General features: G+C 34.6%; 1 protein-coding gene across 1 annotated transcript; it reads left to right on the top strand.

Moving 5' to 3' along the window:
• The first annotated feature begins 3,033 nt into the window (after window positions 1-3,033).
• On the top strand, window positions 3,034-14,775 carry LOC133178561 (protein Son-like). The gene is made up of 14 exons (XM_061313268.1): window positions 3,034-4,422; window positions 4,839-5,064; window positions 5,534-5,626; window positions 5,736-5,972; window positions 6,178-6,272; window positions 7,037-7,197; window positions 7,434-7,748; window positions 8,393-8,503; window positions 9,591-9,713; window positions 11,478-11,588; window positions 11,911-12,058; window positions 12,501-12,572; window positions 12,988-13,103; window positions 13,567-14,775. Exons 1-14 carry the CDS (start codon window positions 3,105-3,107, stop codon window positions 13,690-13,692), a joined length of 3,252 nt encoding a protein of 1,083 aa, XP_061169252.1. The 5' UTR covers window positions 3,034-3,104; the 3' UTR covers window positions 13,693-14,775.
• The last annotated feature ends 8,248 nt before the right edge of the window (window positions 14,776-23,023 follow it).

Raw genomic sequence — 23,023 nt, 5'->3', positions numbered from 1 at the left:
TCATGATGCTCTACTACATGTTTAACAATATAACAATATTTACTTCCTGACAAGGCAAACAGCACTTTTTCTTATCTTTATCTTTATTCATATCTTTATTTTGAAACATTCTTTCTCTATATATACTCCTGATATTAGCATCGCGATGCTAGTACATGTAAGTTTTTGGCATTAGATGTGCCATTTTTAGAGTGATATCCCCTAAAATCTCCAAGCCCCATTTTTTTCTGATAAGGCCCCTCAGAGAAACCCTTTTCCCAGGAATACTTCCCTTTGAGGAGCTTATAATTTTGATATTTTGAAACGTCGTCTCTCTATATATATATGCTCCTATATATACTCCTGAACAGTATTAGCATCTCGATGCTAATTACACGTACGTTTTTTGGTACATTGTAAATGTATATATGAAAGTCGTCTCTCTTATATAAACTATATATTTCTTGTTCTATTCTGGATTCAGATAATGAAAGAAAAGAGAAAAAAATATAATATAAAGCGTACATATAAATATTGCATTTGTAGGAAAACAGATTATTTAAATCAAACTTCATACAATAGACATCGCAGATGAAAAGAGAATCGCTGCATGAGTGTTTGATATCCTGTGACAAACAGTAAGGGGACGGCCGTTTGATTCTGGAGGGGGGGGGTTGCTGGGAGATTTTGAAAAGAGATAATCTGACCTCAACTGTCAAGAAAAAAATTATCTAACCGTAACTGTTACTCCCCCCCTCCCTTTTCTCTTTATTTATTTTTTTTTTCTTGTTATTATTTTTTATTTCTTTATATACTTATTTTTTTTTTGGCTTGTAAAACTTTTTTTCCAGCATAAAAGAAAATAAATAATCTGTCCTTGTAAATCTAAAAAATAAAATAACCTGTCCATGACTGTAATCTGACCCGAAATAAGTCCCCCCCCCCCCCTTTTTCAAAATTAAATGGTCGTTCCCTAACATGCACTCCTATTTAACTTATAATGATACATTGCTTCCATTTTCTTTTTTTATATATATACACTTATATACTTATCAATCATTTTTTCTAATAAGGGACTTGAATAAAGGAAATAACAAATAGCACGAATAATTTTTCGCACGACCTAATATGATCGTTGTTACAACTTCCGGCATGTTATGATTTTTTATTTCAGTGCCTAAAAAATCTGTAAATTTTTGTCCTGCGCAGCCACTTTACATGGATAACGCAATGATTTTCAACAATAATATTAAGTAGTATATGTAAGTATTCTTTTTGGAAAGCACATCATATTTCGTACATTTCAGGGACTGACACTAGTTCTGAACATCATTGAACATAGGCACCTGAAATTTTATCAAATTGCAAATGAAACCTTAGATCAAAAAATCCTTTTCTCTTATTAAATCGCATGTACATGTATAGAGGGGACAAGATTTTAGAACTAGGGTTTTATTTGCAACTTATTGAAAAAATTAGGTGCCTGTCAGCCCCGTGAGTGTGTTTTCAATAATCAGATAATACACAAAAGATCGCTGGAACCTGGAATAAAATTTCAGGAGGCTTTTCATTTAGACCTTTTTAAGTTGATTTTCCTTTACTTTCAACTTTTAACATAGAATTGAATAGGGGTGCAACGATACACTAACCTCATGATACAATACGTATCACGGTATTCAGTTCACGATACGATACGTATCACAATACATGACAAGGTTAAACGGTCTTTCAAGTTTGTCATCATATATTTTTTTAAAATTTGACAGGGTTATACAAAATGTTCATATTTTTTAAAAAAATAATTAAAATAACATTTTGTTAACTTGAATTGGATTGTTAGGTAGATCTTTGAGTTGTGACAACATTCTAAACCAATGATGAACATTTACAGGGAACTACGGGGACCTTACCTAATAATCTTCCTTTTAAATTGGAATGAGAAAGGAAAACATTCTTTCTTTTATTCCTTTTATTTACGTAGAAAACCAGTTGTCATATTTCTCGTGATAATACGTTTTAGTCAACAAGACAGCGAATTTTCGTCGAAATACACACATGATGAAATATCGTGTATTACCAAAGAATACGTTTAGATCTAAAGGGTTTATCATTTGTCTTAACATCTATAACTATAATCACATAAAGTCCTTCTCCGTGTTAAATCTGAGGTCTGTAAGATGCTGGAAATGAGTTTAACTGCTGTAAATGCTTTATCGGCGACCTCATGTTTTGTGAGGAAGCCATTTTGAAATAGTAAAGAAGGAAATAAAACGCACAAAACAGATAATTCTGGACCGATTGAACCGAACCGCGATATCAGTTTAACGTATCGTGAATTGAACCGTGGAAAAAATATACCGCGATATACCGTTAAACGGTTTATCTTTGCACCCTTAGAATTGAACGGAAAGTACATTAATACCATGATTACAGCAGCGGTACAGTTCTATATGAAGTGAAATGTATATTTGTGAGGATTAGGGGGTTGCATCTTCGCTACCCTAGGGTTTTTGATCCGCTACTCTCCTCACAAACACTTTGCCAATGGTTCTGCATGTATCAAAAGTCAGGATTTTTTTTCTTGAGTTGTGATTGGAATTGATATTGTTACTTGACCAATCACCGAATCTTGACTCTTCATTCTCTGGAAAAAAAAAAGTAAGAAGATTATGAGTAAAGTATACGGTCAATTAACAGATACCGTGCTTTTGGTGGGGGAACACATTTTATACAAGAAATAATACCTGAAGCAAGCGACAAAAAAGACAATTGCTGATTGGTCGAACAATGTCGATCAACTCCAATCACAACTTGAGAAAAAAATCCCAACTTTTTTTAACACCGTATGCCAAGGGCGTATGAGGAGAGTAGCGTATCAGAAACCCTTGGCTAGCGAAGATGGGCCTGATGTACATTTTCAGGAACTGTCTGTTTAACATTTTTACAGATGACACTTTTGTCACAGGATTTCAGTACTTGTGAGATTTCAAAAGTTAATTTTTTTTAATTTAGGTGGCGTTCAATGAAATTTAAAAGTATGGTGACAAGGTGGTGGAAGTGATAACCTTGTTTCAAAGATATCAATACATGTTAAGACAAAAGAAAGAAGCTGAAAATCAACAAGCATGTCAAGTGTAATCGGAGAAGATCTGACAATTCATACAGACTCCAATGGATCTAGATCAGTAATCAAGGACAAAAGTGAGAAAAAACATCACAAACACAAGAAAGAGAAGAAGAAGGACAAGAAAAAAGAGAAGAAAAAACACAAACATAAACACAAGGATAAGGACAGAGAAAAATCTAAAGATCATGAGGTAAAAGGTTACGAGAGTTCACCCAGAGATGAATCAGTGGACAGTGTTAATCTGCAGGAAGTTCTGGAGAAAAAGGAAGCAGAGCTCTCCAATTTGAAAGATGAAAATAAGGAAGTGTGTTCTGATTCGAAAGTGAAAGTTAGTCAGAAATCTTCAGAGATTCAAAAGGAAAATGCCACTAATAGTGTTCGAACAGCTGGGAGAGATGACAAGTCAGATAATAATCTTGCAGATCAGACTCAAAATGTGAATTTGGAGACTGATATACCAATGCCTGAATCTCTAGATGATATTCCTGTACCTGCACAACCTTCAAAATCGCATTCAGACAGCAAAGACAGTAAAGGAAAGGCACATGGAGATAAAGTGACTTCAGAAAACACATCTGTGATAGTAAATACAACGGAAATTGAGATAGAAAATGTTCCTTTACCACCCCCACCATCTTTAGATAGTATTCCCATCCCAGACCAGGTCAACCCATCAAAAAAGAAAGTTACTACAGAGAAAGTAAAAGTTGTGAAGCCTTCGAAGGAGACAGCCAAAATTAACCCATCCCCTGTTCCTCCCCCTGAACCCCCACCCCCAGAAAAACCCTCAATCAACATCCCCACTCCCTCAAACTTTCAGGCCACCATACGAGAATCAATGCTCAGAGAGGTAGGGAACGCGGAGACAGGTTTGCCTCAGAATATTGTGGACGATTTCTTTAAGGATTTTTTGGCATCGAAAATGAAACAGATTGAGTCTGAGTACAAGCTAATGACAAAACAACTAGCCCTGGAGGGACAGAAAAAAGAGGGTGATGGAGTGGCCAGTTCTGTTGAAGAAATGAATAAACTTTTGGACGAAGAACTTTCCACCATAGCCACAGCAACTCAAGAGAATGACAAAAAGAAGTCTTCTAAGTGGGACTCCAAAGAGAAATCGGCCACCAACAGCGGTGAGAAGTCTGAGGTGATGACAGAAGAGAAGAAAAATGAGGAGGCCAGCAACAAACCCAAAGTTGAAGTACAGATCGGAACAAAGAAGGGAGGTAAACTGCAGATGGAGTTCAAAATCACCAAGACAAGTGCCGACATGATTTCTTCTGGGGAAATTATTGGAAAGAAGAACTTGGAAGATGGTAAGAACCTAAGAATCGTCTAACTGTTGTGTCAACATGGTCAATATTGTTGTTAAGGAAGTTGGGAGTACTCATGTAATCATATACAAGAATAAAATATGTTTTTGCTTTGGATAGGTTAAAAATAAGGGAATGTCAGGTTTGAGAGTGACACAAAATTATTTTTACAGTAAAGTGAAAGAAAAGATGCAAAACACATTTCAAATTTCTAGATTTTAGTATATTGTTGTAATCATATATTGGGTGGTATGTATTCCAACATTATACTCAGAGAGCTCTACACTATGTATTTATAGAGCTCGAAATGCACCATGTATTGGACTGTTATCATGTAGGACTGTTGAAATATCTAATAACATGAGTATTGGCAGTTTTGAGAGACAAAGTAAGCAAACATTTATCTATGTGTATTACAGGTGAAGTTTCATCATCAGATAATGATTCAGAGTCTGAGGAAAGTGATGAAAATGGTGACGTATCAGGAACTGGTTCACTTTCTGACTCGGACAAAGATTCCAAGTCTTCTAAAAAGAAAAAGAAGAAAAAGGAAAAGAAGAAGAAAAAGAAAAAACACAAAAGCAGAGAATCCTCCGAGAGTGAATCCAGAAGCAAACGTAAACATTCCCACAAATCTAGGTCAAGGTCAGTTATATTTCAAAGATTTAAACAATAAAATGCTTTCTTTGGTTGTTAGTATGAGAATTAATGTTGTAGCTATTGCAGAAAAAATACAATAACATGTATATGGGTTATGTAAATTCTTTTCTGCAATAGCTGCAATGTCAATTGCCATCCTAACAAAGAGAGAACAACATTTTATTGTTTATATTTATGTCAGTATAAATAATCATATAAAGTAGGAATAAGTACGTTAGATATTGTTTTTTTTTATATGTATGTCAGTGTATGTTTCATGGAAGAAATCGATGCAGGTGGGTTGCTTAGCGGCGTTAAAGTATTGGTGAATAACTGTGGTTACCGTAAGAAATATATATATAGGAGATGATATTCAGTGGATGTCAATATATACATGTATAAGATTAATAGTCATACTAAGAATGCTATTAAGAAATAATGAATGAAAGTTAATGTTTTTCTGATATTTAAACAGGTCACCAAAGAGGAGAAGATCATCCAGGTCAAGGTCAAGAGAAAGGTCATCCACATCTACATCTAAATATATCTATGATGCATATCAGTACAGGTTGGTATTGTTGTTTGATAAATCAAAATGCAAATAGAGGTAGATAAGAAGCAATTATGGAAGAAATGATTTAAAAATATTTAAATATTAAACATTGGGTATTTTTCAGGGACAAAGTTCGTGACAGTTATGAAAGAGACAGAGACAGACGCTACGATCGAGACCGTGGACAAGAAAGACGGAGTTACAATGACAGAGATCTTAGAGATGACAGAGGTCGCCACCGCAGACGGTCAACATCCAGGTCACGATCTAGGTCAAGGTCAAAATCCAGAGAGAGGCCATTTCGTATGTCAGCAGATCTCAGAGTCAAGATAGACAAAGCTAAACTTAGGGAAATTGCAATGTAAGGAAAAGTCCATGTGCTTAAAAGTTTTTATAATATTGTTTCAAAAATACTTTGTTTTGCATGCAAGTTGACACAGGGTTTATATTTGAGTTTTCTTTTTTTTTTTGCAATTTAAGGTTTTCATAGTTACATGTACCTCCAAATCAGATTTTAATTACAGATTTGTGTTTTATGATACATATGTACATGCATTTCATTTTAGAAAAAATGCTATTGCCATGGCTAAATCAGGACAAGTGCCAAACATTGATCTGGCTGCTATTAAGTCAGGTGGAAAGTCCATTGATGAGCTGACAGGTACATTTAATTTTATGATTATTTTCATTGACTACAGACATATTTTTTGGCAGGGGATTAATTTACGCTGTGTATGTGGTCACAAATTTTCCATGAAAAATTGTCACAGGGTATTTAAAAGGCATTTAACATATACAGTGAAAATTAATTGTCTAATCCAGATGTTGCGTAATCTGGAATCGTGTCTGATACGGTTTAAACTTTAAGTCCCTTACAGTAAATTCAGTAGTTTTAAATGTTGTCTAATCCGGAATGTTGTCTAATCCGGCCAATTTCTTTGGAACCAGTGGTATTCGGATTAGACAAGTTTTATTGTACAATGGAAACCCAAGAAAATCTGCCTATTGTTCTGTCTGCAGATTGAACAGAAACTGTGATTCTGTGAAATTATGATAACATGGAAAAATTACATTTACAGTAATTTTAAGTAAATCATCTTATCAAAAATGTTATACTATTGATAATTTATGAATAGCAGGAAGCGTAGCGGTACTGCCATGCAAAAACAGCCTGGAGAAAACACTGATTTATAGCAACAGAGTAATGAAACAATGTCTTTTTGTGAAAATATGCTCATAAGGTGTAAATTTGCAAGTTAGTTCAGGGCTTGTGATTTTATGGTCAGGGTTAACTTAGTAAAAATGGTCTAGTACTCTTACATGTAAAAGTTAATGTCAAGCCCTGCACTTGTTTAATTAGTATAGTAAGCCAGTAGAAAATGAAAAAATTTTGAAATAATTTTTTTTTCATTTCCTGTTGTGTAGATTTCTGTAAGAGGATCTCTTCCAAGTCAAAACACAGACGAGACAGCTCCTCATCTTCATCCTCAGAAGAGGAGGCTGAGGACAAAAAGGAGGAAGATGAGGAGTTTATACATCATCCATTTAAAGTCAAGGACACCAGCAGTATTGTACTGAATATTAGGGTTGGTATTCAGTTAATTAGTTTTATCTTCTAATTTGATGAAAATTGTTTCCATAAATTTAGGATGTTTTCAGAATTTGTTATATCAAAGACATACATACTTCGTAAGAAATTCATGGGTAAATAAATTATCTCATCTTATATTCAAACAGAAGAGTGTGGGTATTACAGAAGACATTCTTGAAAATAGCAGCTGTCGTAAAATGATCCTAATATTTATTCCCTTGACTTTTGTAGGATTCTAAACCACTGCCAATAAGAACACCAGCAGAAAAGCTCCAAGGGTCGGCAAATCTACGACTGCAGTTTCCTGTATCCAGTGGCAGTACACATCGCCAGAAGGAATCGGAGTGGGTGCCAGTGGAGAAGACCACCGCTGTGGCAACTACCACAACTTCAGCACCAGCAACCACCACTGCCAGCAGCACAACAACAGCAGATTCTGTTCTGATGCCGCCACCTCCTGTGCCGTCCACAGCTCCACTTCCTGTGGATGTTCCACCAAATCCAGTCCGTCCGGAGGATAGGATATTTCCAGAGACTCCCAATGTGGTTTGTAATTTTTTCTGATACTAGTGGCCTAACGTATATCATTGTGGGAGAAAATAGTCTATAGGGGATCATTTTGAAATCTGAAAGTAGGTTGATTATGTTTGATCAATTGGCAAAAGCAGGTCAAATTTTAACAACTCCATGATTGCTTTGATGCTGCTCAAAATGATCCTGAGTGGCCATGATATTGAAAACATTGATAGAACTCGTATTTCTGCTGTGGTTTATTCATCACTGAAATGTAATTAAGTTTATTTTCATCTTTTGGGTATAGACATAGATGAACCTCAATGGACATGGTTTCAAGTTGTTAGTTTTCACATGTCCTTATAATATCTTTTTTTTCAGCAGTGCGCTCAATATTGAACAGTCAAATGTTCTTGGGTATACTGGTATTTGCAATGCAAACTCACTGTTCAGTAAATTACTAAGATATTTAAGCCAGTATTCTGTTGACTTTTAGAATTTTTTTATTGTAGATCATATACATGTATTAGTTGTATAATAAATTTCTTCATTGTTGTTTATTTAAATAATTATATTCTTAAAGTTTTTAAAGTTATAATGATATAGTTTTTATGTACTTATTTTGGGTTGATACAAAGAGCCTGAAGAGTTTGTATATTGTTTTGAATTGTTTTTAGACGGTGGATATTGGGTCCATTATATCAGAGAGACTGAGTGCTTTCAAGAAATTGAAGGAGAATCCCCACGACATAGAAGCCATGACAACTCTAGGAAAAGTTCAGGAAAAAGTAAGTACAGGTGTACTTTGTGTACAGTAAAAGCTAATATATTACTGTATACAGGGTTATGTTCTAGGTATTATTTTTGTCCTTTCACACTTGCAAACAATTTTGCTCCATTTTACATTTGCCCCGACACACTTCTGTTTAAGAGATTATGCTTTTTTTTTTTTTAATTCACCTTGTTTTAAATTTGCCCACTTATGCTTAGGGCAAAGGGGGCAAAAATAAAATGGGGATGAAAATTTCTCTGTATACCGTATATACTTGCCTATAAGTCGGTCCGCCTACAAGTCGGTTGTATTTTTTAAGCTTAAATTAGAGGGACTGACCAACTAAAATACCAATCTTTTTATAGCTCGCATATAAGTCGGATAAAGAGTTTTGGACCAAAGTTTAACTCCCCAAAAACCGACTTGCAGGCGAGTATATACAGTACTATGTAAAGCTGGCATTTTGTGAACTTCATATTGAAACAACAGTAAATAGTACATGTAAGTGTACAAATGATTACATTATTTTATACATGTAGGGGCCTCAGCTGGGCTTACATTATTTAGAGATTACAAAAATCTATCATAGTTTACATTACAGTGTAGCATGCAGACAAATAGGTGCATGTACATGTATAATGAAACCTATCAAGTCATTTATGCAGCTCCCTTGACAGAAGTTACTGGGACATTTTGTTATTGTGTCCGTCATTCATTAATAAACTTGGCAAAAAACTTTTATACTGTATTTCATGTAAGATAAATGATATACAGTCAAACTTCATTATCTCAAACTTGATGGGACTGAGAAAAAAACTCAAGCTATATCCCGGAATTCCAGATATTGAGGGTAATATTCTTAAAGAAAATGTGCTTGGGACTTCCAAATCACTTAGGCATATCCATGCTATTTGAGATATCAATATTTGAGAAATTGAAGTTCAACTGTATATACACGTACTTATGTTATGGTGGTATAGGAATTAACGATGAGACAATTTGTGTTTCATAAACACACTTTTGTACCTGTTTCGTTCAGAGAATGAGAAGTCAATGTTGATTTAAATTTGAATTTTGAACATTTTGTCTTGCTGTTCTTGTAGGCTAGTCTTTGGGCCCAGTCCAAAAATCTTCCAGGAAAATTCATGGGAAGCACAGGTGCTCATGTCATGTCCCAAGAGGAGCTAATTGGGCCAGACAAAAAGAGGCAGGCCTGGGCCAGAAGGGTAGGTGTACAATTTGTGTGGGAACCTGTAAAAATGTAACAAACATGCTCTGTTATTGCTCTTTTGAAGATGAATGCATTTTTTTTTATGAATTGAAATATTCTTTGAGTACTGTAAACTGAATTACAGGTTGGACCTGAAAGTGTCTTCAAAAATTTATATTTTACTCTGTAAGGTACTGTTTGTCATAAAGTTTTTGTCTGATTTTCATTTGAATTCATGGGAATTATTACTCCCCACCCTATAGAAAATTTACTTTAATTAAAGATACAGTGTACATGTACATTGTATATATAAGCATACAGCATGTACATATTTGCTTAAATGTAGTAACACTTAACAATTTATATAGATTTAGAGAATTTTAGAAAATTTTCAAAAGCAATCACAGATTAGCACTGTAAAATTTAAAAAAAAAAATCTTCAAAACCAACCTTCTTGGAGGGAGGGGGTGGCAACAGGGCAACAAAGAGCATGTTTGATACAGCCAAACTGTTTACTTCCAGACATCCAAAGAAAGATTCGTGTACTGTAACTCTGCCATTGTCCAGGATACTCAGAAGATGAGAGCTGTTTATAAAGAAATTTTCTGGTCTCCTTGGTGCATATTTTGCTATAAAACAAATAAAAATATTAAAAAATTTGGGAATGGTAAAAGGGAAAATGTTGTATTGAAAAATTTGAATCTTTTTACCTGACATGCAGAATTATTTAATTTAAAATCATGACTGTTGAAAGAAATATTTAACATATAGGTTTCTTTTCTTGCACCTTGGAGGCCATGTTTTGTCTTATAAAAATGTCCCACACATTTGCCCTGTTTGTGTATTCTTTTTTTACAGGGTTTTTTTCATATATTTTTTTAAAGCAAGACAATTGTGTGAGACATACTCCCAATACAGCTAACAGTCCTAATGAATTAAGCTTTGCAAGATCATTTTGATTGAGATGGGGGGGGGGGGGGGAGGTTAATTGAATGGGGAGTTAGGGGAGGAGGAGAGGAAAATTCACATTGAATTTTCTTTCATTAAAGAAGTGATCTTGTTGAGCTTAATCATACAAAAAGAAAGAAAACTGAAACCCAATTTCTCATGTGAAATGTTGCCATATACAGCTACTTGTATAGGAAAGGATAGATCTGAATTTTTTCATGAAAATGCAGAATTCAGAAATGCATCTATTCTATCCGCAAGCTATATTTTGGCAACATTCACATTTTTGAGAACTTGTTTCAGGGTCTTTAATCAAAATACATAGTTGACAGCCTACCACATTTGGCACATTTTGATGTTACCATTGGTAATCATGCTGCACTGGATTCTGCTTGGCTGAATTGTGATTCAGCTACTAGCTCCAGGAATCTGATTGGATGATATTTAAATGAGGGTGGTAAGTTACCACATTGGACATAACACAGTTTCAATACAAAAAGGAACTGGATGTGTCTTATCACCAGGTTTGTTTTAGACTGAGATCAATATAAAAAAGTGATTTTTTTTTATGATGACCATGCAAGAACAGGATTTTGGATTTTGATGTTTGGATTAATATTTTGGGATCATTAGATTACTAAGAGGCTTTTTTCATGGAATTGATTACACCTGCTCAGTGTAAACTCTATATTAAGCATACATATGTTGAATTTTTTATTTTGAACAGTGATATATGTACATGTAGATCCCTTTAAGAAATTTTTCTGTTGTAATAACAGTAAATGTAGTCATTGATCCTTGTTACATTCCAAATTCAAATTGTACATTGTAGAAAAGGAAAACTAAAGCTAAGCCGAAAGAATTTAAAAACAAGTATTCCACGGAAGTTGTTAAAAAAATTATCTACAGAAGTCTGAATCGACGATATTATAAACCCCTGAAGGTACTGTGATCAAGTCAGATGTTAAAAAAAAAATCCTCTGAAGGAAAATTCTCAAGAAAATATGAACTGCTTTGTCTATTATAGTTTACGGTTTGTAAAAAATGCTTAACTCTTCAAATTAAGAGTAAATAATTTCAGAGCTTGATCACAGATACCTTAAATTATCAATTTTTATATCATTTTGCATTTAAAGAGTATGAAGTAGAAAGGCGATATGTATGGTTGATAACTCTTTTTTTCTTTTCTTGTTTTTTTCTTTTTTAACAGTTTTTCTGTATAAAAATATCATTTTGTGTGTCTAATTATATCTGGGTGTTTGCAGGATCAGTTTGTTAAAGCTGCTCCCCTCCAAAGTGGCATAGGGATGGCTCTCCTCCAGAAAATGGGCTGGAAGCAGGGGGAGGGACTGGGGAAAAACAATGAGGGGTCTGTAGAACCCTTGGCCCTGGACTTCAAGACAGACAGACGAGGTGTGCACTGATTTTTAGCATTTTGAAGTGATGGATAATTCAAAATTGAAATAATGGCTACAAGTTTTGAATATTGAAACATATTTAATTTCTAATTTTTTTTAAGTTTCATTTTTAAAATTTTTCTTAGTTACATATTTGGAAAACAAAAAACAACAACATCAAAACCATTGTCGCAGGCCACAGGTTTTGTGTCCATTCTGGATATAGAATGGACACAAAACCCATTGCTTGCGACATTGCATTTAAACTTTCACTTTGTAATTAAATTGATAAAAAGTTTGTAGAATTTGTTTCTGATAAATTTGATAAATATACATGTATAGAGAGAGAAAGGTAAACCTAAAATGATCATTCGTTGTTTAAGCACATCCTAGATTTCAAGTACATTTGTAAATGAGTCTTTAACAATTCTTAATATTTTTGGTGTATGATATTACAGGACTAACATCCACTGGAGAACAAGTGCCTAAAACCTTCAAAGGAGGTGCTCCTGTAGTTAGAGATTTATCAGGTATAAAATTACTGCCTTAAAACCTATAAAAGGGGGCCTCAGTGATCAGATGTTAAACAGGTACAAAATAACTGCCTGAAACCTTTAAAGATGCTCTTTCGACCAGAAACATGTATTTTTTAAAAGCATCATATTGATATTTTTTGTTTGGAAAATTATATATACAGTCAAACTTCATTATCTCGAACTCAATGGGACAGAGAAAAAAACTGAGAGATATCTGAGGGTTTGAAATATCAAGGGTAAAATACTTAAGAAATATGTGGTTAGAACTTCCCAATCACTTCGACATATCCATGGTATTCAAGAGATCCGTGTTTGAGATACAGAAGTTCAACTGTATGGATAAGTTTACACAAAAAAATCACTGTATGTTTTGTTCTGTTTTACAATAATTATGTTACTATGGTTACAGGTAAACATCCTGTATCAGCCCTGGTGGAGCTGTGTAATAGAAGGAAGTGGGGAGCCCCTGTGTTTGAACTGGTTCATGAGAGTGGACCAGACCACAAGAAAAACTTCCTGTTCAAAGTAAGCTCAGTATCATAGTGAAGTTTTACACTGTATAAACCATATCTGTACATGACCTTCCTTTACGAATAAGCCAATGTGTACAGTTATTAGGCTTGTATTAAATGTTAGTATAAAATACAACGGAAATTTGAAAATTAATTTTGTTGTATGTCTGTTTAAAATGAAGAAATTTCAAAGTGTACCTTTATTTGAAAGCAGATCAAAAATACAGTTTCACTTTGAAAAAAGTGACATTACAGTTTGACCTGTTGTTAGAGTGTTTTGAATTCTGCATACATTGAGCAATTTTTCTTTGGTAAAAAACAGTTACTTCCCTTTTGACAGATCTTTTGAAGCATTTCAACTGATAAGTCTTAAGTACAAAAGCATTATATTTGCCCATCACTACTGAAATAACTCATTCGCATTTCATGTAAATAGTCATTTTAGGGTAAATCCGATTTTTTGTCATCTTTTACAGGTAATTGTCAACAGGACAGAGTACCAGCCAACAGTCGCGATGAACAACAAAAAATCAGCCAAAGCAGCTGCTGCCACGTGTTGTCTGCAGGTTCTAGGGCTAGTACCCAGGGAACCACCAAGTTGATGTGTCTGTGTGTACAGTTTAAGGTACCCTTCTGGTGGCTAGGACCCATGCCCAGGGACCTCCTCAATGTGACATGGGTGCACGATTATGCTGTGAAGTACATTGTGTACTGGGACCCACTAGAATGTTACACTGTATGTATGAAGTTGATGTATGGGGAAACTTGAAGTGATGGTATGCCTTCATTTGCAATGCAAATGAACGGACAATTTTAAAAGAAATTGATGTATAAATGAAAAATTTATAGTGCACATGTATGAAAAGTTGTGAAGATAGGATAATCAGTTTATGGCAAAAATAAAAAGTAATTTTTGTGTATTTTTGAGAATATTTAGAAGCTTAATATAAGCTTTACCACAAAAACAAAATTGCAAAGTTGAATTATAAAAGAAGCAGGTGAATTTGTAAAATATGATGTCATAAGCAATAGTATGATAAAAAAAAAATGCTTTTAAACATGTTAAGAAACTGATGAATTTTTTAAAGTGTTAAAATGGTACATGAAACAATGTTTAAATATTTTTTTTTAAATATCTGGCTTAATGGAAATCGTACATATTAATAATTATATATGCATGTTTATTTGTAAACCTGTTCCCCAACACAACCTTATTCACCCATTTGGAAAAAAAAAAGAAATAAATTATACTGTGAAATCACTTACTTTTGTAAGGGGTTAATTTTCGTTGTTTTGAGGATGAAAAAATCCCACGACTTCATGTCCACCAAGAAATGTTTATTTTCATATGTTTAATTATTCAACAATTCTTCACCCAAGAAATCAAATCCCCATGAACCCATATTTATTCCTCAAACCATGAAAATTGCCCCCCCCCCAAAAAATATGTGATTTTCAAGTATGTCAGAAGTATGCGGAAAAGGTTCTACAACGTTCTTGTAATGTGAGAAAAAAATGTTGGTATGAATTTTGCTGTTTATTGAGTGAAATGGAGGAAATTTTTTAAATTGTACACATGAGTGAATGTGCTTTAAATAAGTCTAAGACTGGTTTATATGCTCACAAATATGTGAATTATATACTGATTGTTAATTTTGTGGTTATTGATTGAAAAACAAAATTAAAAAAAAGTTCAAAAAAAAGATCATGATATGGCATTTTTATTTAAATATATATTGACCTAAGTCTACAGTTTCTTAGTAAATTGAAAATTTAAACTATATGTAAACAAATTGCTTGAAAGCTTTGGCAGGTGTTAACTGACTCTGTAAAGCAGAGTCATTATGAATTGATACTGTATTAATTAATGCCGTTTTCTCAAGAGTGATAATCCATTGTTAAGATATGTAACTATCGAAAGATCCTGTTCAGGGACAGTGCATGTCATGCTACTGGATTATATACATTGTAAAATACTCATCTGAGTACTATTAAATGCATTATTCAGCCTTTTCAGGGATAAGCTAATGGAACAGGGTATTTAGTTATACCTTAAGGGTCCATCTACGACATGTACATGTATCAGTTTTGTTGACTATATTCAGTCATTTGAATTATGTAGTAACCTTTTATAACATGTGGTACCTATATTTTTTTAGATCACTAAAGCAGCACTGAAAGTTTATTAGTGAACTTTTCCGATCACCCATTGTCTGTCTTTAAACTTCACACATTTTCGATTTCTGCTGAAGTACCATTGGCACAAAGCATCCTTGAACGAAGTTGGGATTAATTAAAACTGGTTTAAAGGAAGGGCCAAACCCCCCTCCAAGGGGAGATAATCAAGAAAACGCAAAAATACGAAGTGGTTTAAAAAGCTGAAACTTACGTGAACGCTCCCTGACAAAGTGTAGATCATAATTTGTTCAAACCATGGCCTCTGTCGGTGGGGTGGGGCCACGAAAGAAGATCAAAACTTTACATTTGAATACATAGGCAAAATATTTGCAAATTTTCTTCTCACGGACCACTGAGCCAGAAAAGAAACGTGTGAAAGCTTCCTGACAATGTAGGGTCAGAGTTGTTGCGGCCCATTGTCCTCTTTCAATTGTTTGTTTACGGAAAATAGCCAAAAGATTGAAACGCGGTGCTTTCAAGTTGCGTTGGCAACACATGGCCGTAGGAACCGGGGGGAGGCATGCCCAATAATTTTGCCGATATATAGAATACTACAGAAAACATAGCTACTATATCCTTGTGCCCCCTCAATAATAACGGGTGATGACCCCCTTTTTTTTTGCTTGTCAAGGAATTTTGGCACATGTACTTGATAGCCCCCCCTCCCCCCCCCCCCATCTGAAAATGTATGGTTGTGCCCCCTCGAAGTGAAATAGCTTCCTACGGGGCTGCAACGTACATGTGAACTGGTGGGTAATCTTATTTAGTTGTCTATGGGACCTCACGGTCTTATAATGGTTGCAAAGACAACATTGGTATTAATTATTGATTGCCTAAAGTGCAAAAATCACATTAGTGGGGGGAGGTAATCTCTCATTTCAAGTTGTTGCGCCGTATTCCACTCTGTGTGACTATTTTCTCTAAACTTGATATCAATAATTTCGATCACAAACCTCATGATATTTATTACGAAAAACTGTATGTCGTTAGAAAAAGTAGATAAAAATAAAAACGAATTTCGTAAAAATTCCATATATGGATGGAAAATATGTACTACTTGTAAAACTTTTATTACACTCGTTATGTATGAAGAACACATATAATCAGATTTTAAAACAAGATATTGATAATTTTTAAAAGCTTACACATTATTTTATGTGAATTATTTAAAAGACGTCACAGCAGTGGTCGCGCGAAAAATAATTAGGATCGAAGGATAAGTTGGACTAAGCGAAAGTAATTTTTACGACAAAAAGACCATAGAAAATACTAAATGCCGAAGTTCTTTTTATCTTTAAAACGTATAATTAACACCTTGAATGATAATTTCCATTTAAAGCATTCTTAATGGGATGATATTTACATACACGGTGTTTTAAAAAAGAGCCGAGCCCAGTATTTTTTCCTTGCGTGAAATAAACACGAGTTTGGACCTTGAACAAAGACTCAATTTCGCTTTGTAAACTTTCATAGTGTTTGTACAAAGGCTTCCAAAGACTCTTTGAATATAATTACTTAAAAGTCAAACAGCTTTCTGCATTTTCACCTGCGGAGATAAGTTATTACTTAGAATGGACACATTGTATTATGAAGTTTTCTGCAAACCTACTTGTTTGGCTCCCTGAGTGCTGATTAACAAAAATTTCTTTTATGAAATCTGACAAGTCCATTGAAAAATGCTATTGTAAGTTTGACATGAACCCTTCATAATTTTATCGTTTACCATGTTCAAGAGCTCTTTAGCATTTTTTTAGCTGAATGGGGTTGATCCATATTTAGTTTGCCTAGACAGGAAAAATGAATAATGCTTAAATTTTTAATCGCGGTCCAAGCAAACACAAATTTATATTATTCACCGTCCGTCATAGATGAAGTTTATCGTTTCGAACTGGTTTACCAATGAAAATAATTTGACATTTTTTTGAAAAATGATAGGAACTTCTTATTGTACTCGTATATATATTTATTGATTCGAGAAATGTAAACTCGATATGAAGACTCGAGTAAATAAATAACGGTATGAATTTATTTACACACCCTTGAAAATTGAAGCCTCCTTGCGCGAACGATAAGATACAAAATCAAATAGGACAAATAAGAAAACCGCGCCATTATCGAACGAGAGAGCTCTCCAGACTATTCAATGATAATAAAAATTTATTCTTCATTTATATATTTTTCGCTGAGGACGATACAAGTACATTGCTGCTCGAGGAAAGGAGCGTCTACTTTTTCAGGAAGGAATAAACGCGGCTCCTATGCCACTGATAAAATATTACTAAATGAAATGAAACATGGCTTTATTTATCTCACTGTTAATTGGGAATAACATAAAAATCGAAAAACAACCACGGGCTTCCAACACTACCCCCCCCCCCCATATCAAGCATTTTCTTTAACAACGCATGTTGCTAAAGCTCTTTACTAGTGTCTTTAAAATGTATTTGAAATGACATGTCGATGCAAATTGCTCAATAGAACTGAACTTGCAATTAAAGATTTTCACAGAAGGATTTCAAAATATGACATTTAAAAATCAGCATGACATATGTCAGAAAGTGTATTTACTTAATCAGTTGTCCTAATAAATCAAACAATTTTACTTTATACCAGGAAGAAAAAATTAGTATAATCTTAGCATATACAAAATAAACATTAATTATTTTTGACAGGTTAATTCTTTAAAGTTTTGTTGTTAAATAACAAAGTGAAAAAACCAGTCCAATGGATTTTCTATACCCAGGCTCCAGTTATCTCTTTTAATATTATTCCATATTTAGTAGAACACACATATATTCTTATTCTGACAACTTTCTTATTGTCCATATATCGATTTAGGGTGCTCTTGCAATTCATCTCATATAACCTTTCTTCGCATTCGTTTCAGAAAAACCACATATAGATTTATTTTCTGCGGTAAACGTCAGAATCATATTGGAGTTGCTCTGAGAGTTGTAAACGCATATTTTAACCACATCCTGTGCAATATCGATTGGCAATAGCCATTCTTTAGAAGATAAAGGTTTTTTGAGGTCTTTTAATGATTCGTTTCTGTCAAAGTCGTGCTCGCTGCACCTTTTTTCCAATAAAATCGATCACCGGTCATCCGTTGATTTAGTTCAAAATCAATTATGAAAGTGATTAAAATGATTTTCTTTATTGATGTTTTATATGGTTAGTTCATTAAATGTGGCCCAAAGACTATAATGAAGAACCGTAAAGTTATTACTGTAGTCTAAGCGACGTCTTCAACAGCATTAAAACTATTAATTAACCCGAAATAATAGGGCCATAGTAATGAAGAAATAAGCAGACTCATTCCTCTCTCATGAAATACTCGTTTTCCGGGTAAGATGCTATGGGAAGAACCGATAATGCACGGGTAAATTGCTAAAATTATCCTACGTGCTACAAAGCACTTTACTGACAGTTATTTAAAATTTGCCTCTGTTTATGTAAGGTAGAGAAATAAATTGGACTAGAATATTAACATGATTAAGATAAAACTTACTAATAATAAATGAGTATTATGTGTCTATGAATATATACTAGTAACACTACTGTAAAAGTGGAAATTCTCATTTCAAGCATTGCATGGTAAGTGTTCGACAAATATTATGAGGCTTAGAACATCACTATCTTCTGTTAAAAAAATGACTAGGGACAGATCCAGTTTTTTTTCTCAGAGTGTGTGTGTGTGGGGGGGGGGGGGGGGGGGGTAAGAAATGTCAAACTCGGATTTTTTTAATAAGCAAAAAGAAAAATAAGAACTTGCCCAATGCCTAAACCTGAAGTGGTGATGGGTGGGGAGACACTTTCCTAAGTCAAATTTTCTTCATATATAAAATTTAATAACTCTGTAGATCCACCCATGATGTCCATGGAAAATAATTGTAATAATAATCTAGCATATACAAGGTATTTAAGAAAAAAAGGTTCAGCAGCCTTGCGTTTTTTTTCTTCTTTACAATAACATTGTTGTTAGATGAATTTAAAAAATGGAATCATGAAACAAGTACAACTCTCCTCTGATTTTCTTGTCAGTTTTGAAATTTACCGATACTGATGGAATTAAACCCACGACTTCTAAACAGGAAGTCTTTCTGGTTTGAATTTAAAAAAAAGAATATTTAAAAAAAAAACTTTATAAAAATAAATCCTATCACTTTTTAAAACATAATGTCATTTATAAATTTTCAATCTGCAGTTGAAAATGATTACACATGCATGACAAAGTCATGTAATCATTTTCAACTTTAGATTGAAAATTAATAAACGACAATAGCTAGCTTGGTAGAAGTCATCAGAAATTAAACGGTTTAGTTTTCATTTGTCGCTTCGAAAGTTTTCCTTACAGTGTTATCCATGCAAAATATTCAGATGATAGATTAGTAATGAGAGAGGAAGAGAGGATCGCGTCCTTGATACAAAGAATTCTTTCAAAATTGGAAAAAAAGACGTCCTTGTCAGCTATTGATCTAATTTATAGATAAGCATGATCATTTGGGGGTGATAATTTTCTCTTCGGAGTAATAAGTTTATATTAATGCTTGAAAAATGGAAGACAAGAGTACGTTCTTGATTTATTGTAAATTATAGCGGATTCAAATGGCTCTCTTTTCAATTTTTTCCCTTTAGCATTCAATTTGTGATCTAATAAATAAACACTAAATGTCGAGTCGGTCATAGATTTCAGTGTAATGTTTTTAAATTCTGTTTGCATTATCCATTTAGACGAATTCTAAAGCTTCTCAAAAGTTATATACCACCTTTAACTAAAAAATTTAAATCGTTGGTGATCGCCGACATGAAATATTTAATAATTATACATACGCTTAACGGTATAATGAAATGACACTATCTATTGGCTCTGAGATTGAGCAAAGTGTCTATATCCGACAAACGCGTTTTTGTGCAACTGTAAATCATTTCTGAACGTCCTTTAATTCATATTCCTCGTAAGAACAATACCAACACGAAGCGCGGTCTTTTATTTAAGACAAATATACACTTAGCGACGTGGCTCGTCAATTAGACTTTAAATGGTGAAGAACCTTTAAAAATCAATCAACTGGGATCTTTTATAACTCGCTATGGGTGTTTGTGCCGTTCTGTTGCTATACGAGAGAAACTAGCGCGCATGTTTGAAGCTGAGGAGAGATAGTGTACATCTGAAGTGGAAACTTGACACTGCCAAAGAAAGTTTGCTTCGATATGACCCGGAATAACCCTGAAACGGCTTAATTTTTTTGTTTTATATTTTCACACTGCAAAGGAAATCGGATTTACGAATAATGTATTGCATGTTATGCGTTGTATACTTGGCACATGAGATATGCAGTTAAAAGACTCCGTTGAGCGGATAGATAGAAGATTTTTATATGGCACGATCGACAGTTTCCTTTATTCTATTGCCAGTGATTTGTAATTTAAAGGCATCGGGGGCATTATCAACAAAATTGTCTATATTTGTTTTATACTGCGAAGAAGCGTTAAAGTGCTTCACTGCACAATCGGTTGTTATCGTGAATTGATACACGACCGCCAGTTGTGGATTATTAAACTGACGGTCTCTCTTTACATGGCAGCATATCATATAGAATTACCCACAGGTTTCCATTTACGAAGAAACATGGACATATACCTTGGATCTTAAGAATTTTATTCCCCCTCGACATCAATGACTTAGTGGGGATACGACATTAGACAAAGTAGCGGCGATGTATGAATATAAACAAGTGATTTGCAAATGATAAGAGCAGATATAAGATGTTACAATTATCTGAAAAACGTTGGTAAATCTTATATTGAATTCATGTCGGTTTCTTCAACGCCAAGTTCCGCAGCAGGTGCTTGTCGGACGGAATATAAAAGACAGAAAACATTTCTGAAATTGGAGAAGTCGGTCGCTAAGGAAACACAGAAAGAAGATCCAAAGGACCCGCTCCCGATTGTAGAGCTTAAACCATTCGTCAGGAAAGTATGGCGGAGAGAAAATAGTTTACCGGGTTTTTACGATCGGTTTCCACCGTCCAAGCCTAGCAACCATGTCCGGAAACATAAGGAGGCAGAGAAGATTCAGGAGAATCCTCCATCCCCGGGTCCATCACCAGACAAGCTGGAAATGATTATAGGAAATGTCGGACATGAAAATGGCATCAGACACTCTTCCGGTGGTAGTCACTCCCCTCGATCTCGACAGAAGCTACATCCTCCCGCGGAAACTATTGCTCCTAAGCAAAAGGAACATTCTCAAAGTCTTGTTCCTGGATTTATAACACGATTGGAAAGGACCAAGACAACCTTAATGGAAATTCAAGATAATGAAGCTTCAACTAAAATCCACTGTGGTTTGCAACAGTCTTTGGAAAGAAAGGAAATTGAACATCCTCCAGTGATTGACTTAAAAGGTGAGAAAGCTATTCGAGATGCTTGTAGAAAACAATATCAGTATTCCCCTATGTCCCATTTTAAAGCTATTTATCAAAAGAATGGAGTTCTTAACTTTAGTCTTCCACAACAAGGTTATGGTAGCAAATTTTACCCTAATAAATTAAAGAGAAGAAACTCGATGGATAGACCCAAAACTCCCTTCTACGATGCTTTCGACAGAAAGGGAACACTCCCTTCTATACAAATCGGAATACCCACTATACGCAAAAGGCCGAACAAAACTCATGGTCGATTTGATGAAAATGACACTTTATTAGACAATGCAATGCCTGTTTCTATTCCTACCCACAAAGTTGGTGGAATATCAAATTCTTTACATCTACTCAGCAAGCTTGGTGCTCCAACCATGGTTGAAAGGCAACTGTCCTTTCAACTAGAAGTTGATCTGAGAAGGTTCCGAAGATCTCGAGATTATTTTCCTTTTGACATGACGCCTACTGAATTAGCAAAGTATTATCCACCCCAGAGTCTGAACATGACGAATGGAGAAAAACAGATACAAATGGGACTGGAACAGAATGCTAGACGGAGAAAGATGCGCGACAAATCACATAGATCAGCACCTGAGAAACTAGAAACCAGTGATGATATCACTCCGAGGGAGTCCGAAGGGACGTTGACAAGGTTAGAGGTAGAGATGTTGGCTCAGCAAGGTCGAGAAATTCTGATAACGGACGAGGATGCTCAAATGATTGATAACGCTCAACTTAATTCTGTGCCAAATGTACCAAATACGCAAGATACCGAACGGTCTTTCGCTAATTCTGTACCTTCAGGGGAACCTAATAACAATACAGTCAGTGTTTCTAATGGGAAAGTAATACATAAATTAGCCGTGGAAAGTGAACCGCGAAACGGACCTAATAAACAACCGATTTTACCGCTGAAAATCAGCTCTGGTTCGCCAGAAGGAAATGAAAGCATTACCGACACCACAGCGTCCCCGGGTGGTTCGTCTGACGTTATTCAAAATGTTAAGGATGCAAATATATTGCCCAACGTTAATGGTGCAAATGCAAATCCTATTCCAGAAGAATCGCAAGAACCCGAAGGAACAAGCAGAAGTAGCACATTTATAACATCAGAGCATACGAAATTTCCTGAGGTTGTTCCGAGTTGACAAGTTATTGTGTGGGATATTTAGAAAAATATATTGGCATCTGTGATATATTTTATTTATATACAGTTTTATATGATTAAACAACTAGTCTGATTTTTACAGAAAATTTGTGAAATTATTTATTTCTTATTCATCTCGCAGTCTCGTTTTCTCGGAATCGTGCTTTTCTTTTATTTGTTCTG

This window comes from Saccostrea echinata, unplaced genomic scaffold, assembly GCF_033153115.1.
Source record: "Saccostrea echinata isolate AGI-Se365-2 ecotype Australia unplaced genomic scaffold, CSIRO_AGI_Sech_v1 ptg000003l, whole genome shotgun sequence".
Classification (NCBI taxonomy): domain Eukaryota; kingdom Metazoa; phylum Mollusca; class Bivalvia; order Ostreida; family Ostreidae; genus Saccostrea; species Saccostrea echinata.
Note: the sequence above shows the minus strand (reverse complement) of the source record. Positions and strands in the feature narration are given on the sequence as shown.

Coding starts and splice junctions, on each gene's coding strand:
- LOC133178561 (XM_061313268.1), top strand. CDS start 3,105: ATGTCAAGTGTAATCGGAGAAGATCTGACAATTCATACAGACTCCAAT. Junction 5,627..5,735: donor TATGATGCATATCAGTACAG/GTTGGTATTGTT, acceptor GGTATTTTTCAG/GGACAAAGTTCGTGACAGTT. Junction 12,573..12,987: donor TGTAGTTAGAGATTTATCAG/GTATAAAATTAC, acceptor CTATGGTTACAG/GTAAACATCCTGTATCAGCC.